This window comes from Priapulus caudatus, unplaced genomic scaffold, assembly GCF_000485595.1.
Source record: "Priapulus caudatus unplaced genomic scaffold, Priapulus_caudatus-5.0.1 Scaffold1184, whole genome shotgun sequence".
In the NCBI taxonomy this organism is placed as follows: domain Eukaryota; kingdom Metazoa; phylum Priapulida; class Priapulimorpha; order Priapulimorphida; family Priapulidae; genus Priapulus; species Priapulus caudatus.
Genome location: NW_014578245.1, coordinates 50,369 through 57,074, shown reverse-complemented (window position 1 = coordinate 57,074; position 6,706 = coordinate 50,369). Strand labels below are relative to the sequence as shown.

At 44.0% G+C, this 6,706-nt stretch overlaps 1 protein-coding gene across 1 annotated transcript in view; it reads left to right on the top strand.

The window, feature by feature from the left end:
• The window catches only part of LOC106815721 (protein SEC13 homolog), a 9,576-nt gene extending 5,783 nt beyond the window's left edge, over nucleotides 1-3,793 (top strand). The window contains exons 5-7 of the mRNA XM_014820223.1: nucleotides 202-322; nucleotides 1,518-1,664; nucleotides 2,097-3,793. Of these exons, the coding sequence (XP_014675709.1) occupies nucleotides 202-322; nucleotides 1,518-1,664; nucleotides 2,097-2,183 (355 nt within the window). The 3' untranslated portion in view covers nucleotides 2,184-3,793. The remainder of the gene's footprint in view (nucleotides 1-201; nucleotides 323-1,517; nucleotides 1,665-2,096) is intronic.
• Nucleotides 3,794-6,706: the final 2,913 nt, after the last annotated feature.

Genomic DNA, 6,706 nt, shown 5'->3' with positions numbered 1-6,706 from the left:
CATAAAAATTAAAAAATTATAACGTAAATAACCATATATGTACATATCATGTTATTATGCAACGCTCGCCGTTCCCGCGTCTAAACGACAAGTGTCTCGTTGCCGCGACTTCGACGGCACGCGTCAGTTGTCGTCGTCCGTCGTTAATCGCACCTTTGCGTATTAATTAAACAATTACCCTAATCGTCAATCACCTCGCAGGGAGGACGACGGTCAGTTTGTCGAGGAGCAGAAGCTCGAGGGACACAGCGACTGGGTGCGTGACGTCGCGTGGGCGCCCTCTATCGGCCTGCCACACCAGATCATCGCCAGCTGCTCTCAGGTGACATGTCCGCGACACATCCAGCAGCCATATGCTCCCTCATGTAAAGGCCTGTGAGGGAATCTCCTATAGCAGCCATATGTCCCCTCAATGTAAATGCCTGTGAGGGTATCTCCTATAGCAGCCATATGTCCCCTCATGTAAATGCCTGTGAGGGTATCCTTCCTAATAGGCAGCATATGTCCTCCTCGAAATGTAAAATGCCGTGAGGTAATCTCCTCATAGCCAGCTCCATACTGCCCCCTCAATGTAAATCCGCCCTGCTCGAGGATCCTCCTATAGCAGCCTAACTTCCCTCAATGTAAAAGCGCCTGTGTACGGCGTATCTCCTATAGAGCCAACGTCCTCTCAAATGTAAAAGCCTTTAGGGAAGTTCTCCTAACTCAGTCACCACCTATGTCCGCCCTCATGATAAACGGCGTTGAGTGAGGGAAATCTCCTATACCAGCCGATACTGTCCCTCAATGTAATACTCCTGTGAGTATCTGCCTATAACAGCCCCATCAGTCCCCTCGAATAAAGCCCGTTGAGGGTACCTCTCTATAGCAGCCATGATGTCTCCTCATGTAAAGGCTCCTGCCTGGCAGGCGTATCCCTAATGAGCAGCATATTCCTCTCAATGCTAAACTTGCCTGTGAGGGTATCTCCTATCAGCGCAAGCCATATGCTCCCCTCAATGTACATACGCCGCCTGTGATCGATCCCATACTATCTCTCTCAATTGTGAGGCCCTGAAGGAGACTGCATAACCTATCATATAACACCCCGTAGGAGCCCATATACTTCCTCATGTGAGGCCCTGAAGGAGACTGTATAACCTATCATATAACACCCCATAGGAGCCCATATGCTTCCTCATGTGAGGCCCTGAAGGAGACTCTATAACCTATCATATAACACCCCGTAGGAGCCCATATACTTCTTCATGTGAGGCCCTGAAGGAGACTGCATAACCCATCATATAACACCCCGTAGGAGCCCATATACTTCCTCATGTGAGGCCCTAAAGGAGACTGTATAACCTATCATATAACACCCCATAGGAGCCCATATACTTCCTCATGTGAGGCCCTGAAGGAGACTGCATAACCCATCATATAAGACTCCGTACGTGTCTCAATATGCCTTGTACGCGGCGCCCCCCTGAAGCCAACTCTTGCTGATGCTTCGACGCCCCTGCGTCTCCTCCTTGCAGGATCGCCGAGTCATCATCTGGCGGAACGACGGCACTGCCGGCGCCACCTGGACGTCGACGGTGCTGCACACGTTCGACGACGTCGTCTGGCACGTCAGCTGGTCGGTGACGGGAAACATTCTAGCCGTGTCTGGCGGCGACAACAAGGTAGGCTTGGTAACGTTGAATCTTGCACAGTGGGGTTGAGCCGGACGCCCCGCGGTGCATTAGCAAGCGAATTGCGTATCACACTAACACTAGCGCGTCGGTAAACGACAAATTCCGATCTCGGAATGTTCGATATCGCTTGATTAAAATGTGAGCTATCAAAATGGGTGATTATTGATGTTGTAATCCCTCTGTGGTTAAATTAATGTAAGTTACTGAAAAGAATTATTCTCGATGTTGTAATCCCTTGATGACCAAATTAATGTTAATGTAAATTAATGTTATTTAAATTGATGATTCTTGATGGTGTAATGCCTCCATGGCTAAATTAAGATGCAAGTTATTGATCGTTGATGCCGCGATTCCTCGATCGCGAATTCCTCGACGTGGTCTGGAGCGTAATTCTCTTCTTGCTCGTGCTTATCTGTGCAGGTGAGCTTGTGGAAGGAGACGTTAGAAGGACAGTGGGTCTGCATCAGCGATGTGAAGAAAGGCAAGAGTGCAGTGCTGAGCAGCTAGGAAGGGTCACTCCTTTCCCGCTCCCACCTGTGCTGAGAAACGACCTCCCCTCTCCCCCCACGAAGAGGGGGGAGTGATCCCCTCCCACAATGATGAGGAGAAGTGACTTCCTCTTATTGTGATGCGATGGGATGACTCCCTCCTACCATGAAGAGGATGAGTGACTCCCACCACTACGATGACGGGGAGTGACCCCCTCCCATGATGAGGGGAAGTGAGCCTCTCCCATTGTGATGAAGAGGAGTGACTCCCACCACCACGATGAGGAAGAATGACCCCCTCCCATTGTGATGAAGAGGAATGACCCCCTTCCATTGTGATGAAGAAGACTAACCCCCTCCCATTGTGATGAGGAGGAATGACCCTCCCTCCCCATCATGATGAGGAAGGGTGACCTCCCACCACCACTATGGTGAAGAAAAGTCTAATGTCAGATCACTAATTGTCACCGGATACTGCGGTTGCGACCATCAGATGGCAGCACCATATTGCTGCGTTCTCTAAAGCAAACTGGGAAGGAGGATAACTCATAAGGCACTGTAAACAGTTGCATTGTTAGAAGTCTGCAAACAATGGTGTTGTCGATGTAATGTAAACAATTGTGTTGTCAGGGCACTGTAAACAATAGCATTGCCAGATGAATGTAAACAATGGCATAATCACATGTCTGACAACAATGTTGTTAGGGGAATAAACAATGGTTTATTCAGGGGACCGTAGACAATGTCATTGTTGGGAGACTGTAAATAGTGGCATTGTCAGTGAACTGTGAACAATAGCGATATCAGAGCGTCAGAACCCCTGGCATTGTCAAGTGAATTTAAACAGCGGTGTTGTCACTTGAGCATAAAGATGTCTGAGTGTGAGCGTTGTTTGCTGATCAGTAATAGCAAGTGTTGGTGGGGGAGCTTTTACAACTCATTTTAGTTTTCATTTTGCATAATCACGGATTGCTGTATTCACTTCATCTATCAGAGCCTACGCAAGTGCCCCAACTGAAGCGTAGCTAACCCATTTGTCTTTGTGGGAGGAGGAAGGGTCAGAATCATGCGCAGTGTGTGTTCTGGACAGTCGAGCGTAGGGGGTTGTTTCTCCATTGGTTATTGACCATGTGATAGTAGTTACATTGGTCTGGTAGCGGGGACTGCCCTCCCTTTCCTCCCTCCAACTAGCCACGGCCCTGCCCCCGTATATATCCCATATACCATAATCTATCCTACGTGTGCCAACGCGTCACCTCTCACCGTGTAACGCGCACACGCGTCATGCACGCACGTAACCCAACCATCTCACCCACATCATATATGTCTGTCATGCATCATATAAACACACCCTCCACCAGTCACTATGTGTAACGCTATGCGAGTGGCGTCGTAGAGTAAGTCGATAAGCCATGTGTTGTGGCCGAGAGAGGGCATGGGTCACACGTTTCCTGTTGGGTGGAGGTTTGACATGTTATAACAGCGATGCGGCGAGCCTACACAAAAGCTGAGATGTTAATGTATAACAGAACAGATACGTAGGCCCTACTAGTAATCTGGCAAATGCGCCTATATGTATTAGTAAATGCCGATTTACTGAATAAAGGTGATATAATAATATTATAATAATTATGATGGTTAATGTATGCATTTGGTGTATAGTAGTTGTTTTGTGTTTGTGTTGCCTCATTTGGTTGCTGGTGGGTCAGCTGGGTGGTTGTATTGTCTATCTCATATAGTACGTTTAGACTAATCGTGATGTGGCCATAGCAAGTGAAGTGAATCACTGCAGTTCCTTCAGACTAACCCCTATGGCCGATTGGAGTTAAATATATATTGAGCGCTCAACTACCTAAGTGAGGCGTGTTGTTTAATTACATTGCTCGTGAGTTTCGGGTAGAGACGTACAGACACATCGGAAGCCGTTTACTTCATGCTTTCTACGGGTGCAGCTAGAGCACATGCGCAAATACAAATGTTATAGTAATACGTATCTATAATAAGATCACAGTGTAACAGGTACATGTTCGTGCAGTATTCAGTAATTTAATTCGATAAAAACAGATGCATCTCTATTCCGGTTACTAATGATATATTTCTACATGCGCACACGCGCATCCACAAATGTACATGATAATGGCGCTCGGACGTTGTTCGCCGTTGACTGGCAAGATAATTTTCTTCATAGGTGTTCGTGTGTGATTTTACTTATATATATAATATATATATATATATATATATATTACGCGTGCAAATGCAGAGTAAAAATATTTATTAGCTTTTTCCGCCGCGAGATGGCGCTGCCAGCCAGTTACGTACACAATTTCGTCTGCTTCGCTGTTCGCCGTCAAAAATATAGAGGAAAGCGAAATTCCGCGTTTAATTTCTCTTCTAAAGTGCTATAAGGGATGTTATCGCGTACCATAGTATGCGATGTATACACCTCTACGTGCGAATCTATCGATAGACGCTTTTTAGCTGTTCAACGCTTCAGAAACACTACGATACGGACCTAGGGAAGGCCATGCGAAGTACGAGAATTCCGAGAGAGAGAGAGAGACAGAAAGTCGGACCAATTAAAAGTAAGTCTGTTTAAGTATTTTTCTTCTGTCAATAACGTTTCGCACTCGTTTTCACGCAGCATCTCCTCTACCGAGTGTATATATCGGGGCACATTGTGTGGCGCTAATCAAATGAGTAGAGAAATTAGAACATTCAGACACCTTGGTCCCTCTCGCACTAAACGAGTCTGCCATCAAAGTGCTCCCGTTAAGTCTCCAAAGAGCATTGCGGGATAGCGGGGTGGGGGTGGGTTAGTGGCATTTAGCGAGACTACACTAATAACACCGCTATAAATAACGGACTAGATACATAGTTATGTTTGGACTAGCTACATTGTTATATTTGGACTAGTAGTATTTCTATGTATGCGTGCCACACACCACATACGAAGTCTTATTTCACCATATTCTATACTCGTCGAATCAAGAGGATTATAAATAGACTATAGACCGCAGAGATATATTAATATAACTATGGTTTTATTTCCATATTTATCTATACCTATACTTACTATACCTATAATAATTTAAATTACGCGATTCTATATTTGAAGAGTATACATTGTATTTGCAAAACTGCTTACGTCTATTTTGGAGAATTGAGGAAAACAACAAAAAAATTATTTGACACATGTGGTTCATCAATTTAAATAGTTTATGAGACATAAGAAGAGAAATAACAGGTTTACAGAAATCCTTCACTGTTTAATTACTTGTTAGAATTAATTAACATAACTGGAAACACGGATGTAAGCAGTTTTGAAACTAAAGTCGAATAACAAACACAACATAATTAATTGACTCACTCAATTGGAATATTTTAGTTAAAACAATTGATCAGCCTGACTGTAAATTCAATAATACAAAATATTTCTCAGTACTGGGATGGTATTGGGTTGGGTGGGTGTGGGGGGAATGTAAGCACTCATGTTTGAAAAGTATACGCACACATCGTGTGATTACTGTAGAGCATTGGTCATGAGAACAATATATACAGTGTTCTCATACAATGTGTACATGTCATGTATACATTGTACTCAGCATTGGTCAAAATGTCAAAAAGGGCGCTGTTGGTTATAATATATAAGCTATTTTGCAGTTAAATATTTAAGCTGTTTTGCAACTAAAGTTCATTTATGATGGATCTATTAAGCAGGATGTAAGCTGTTTTGAAAGAAACAAGTACTCTACACTGTACATATGTTCACATACTATACATAGGTAGTTTAAACTAAATTCGTAGAAAAAATGGGTGTGAGCAGTTTTGCAAACATGCTTTTCATTTACTCGTCGAACCGTAAGGAATATAAATATAGTATCGTCTATTTCTATGTCTACTAGTCGAACCATAAAAAATGGAAATAGATTTTTCACTTGATAATGTTCATTGTGACAGAATTTGTGCTATCGCTGACTCTAAATACTGCTATGGTATGGTATATATACCTACGCATACTACATACTACGTATATTGCGCATTGTGAAGGATAGACATTTTGATCGTATTACCGAAAGGCTATGAGTCTACGGCTATTATGCTGTGTTCGATGACGAAGCTTGGAATAGCGAACGAACGCACAGATTGTTGCGTGCCTTTCCCGCCGTTGAATTATCTCGCTATTGAATGCAATCCCACTCTCACTATTTTCCCTGTTTGGATGCTGCTTTTTGTTCGTACTTATCGATGGGTATGCTGTCGACAACAGTCAGTTCTTTATTTTCCCGCCGACCTCCCGTCACGTCTGGTCCCCACCGTCGACTGCAGAGTCTCTTTATGACCGCTACACAGTTAGCGCGACTTTATCAGATATTCCCCTTAGCTAAAAATTGTGAATGACTTTAATATTAAAAAATCATGAATACTAAAGTCATCTACAAAAGCGAGAAATAGAGAGACGGAGATAGAAAGAGAGGGAGAGAAAGGGGACAGAGAGAGAGAGAGAGAGAGAGAGAGAGAGAGAGAGAGAGAGAGCGAGCGAGA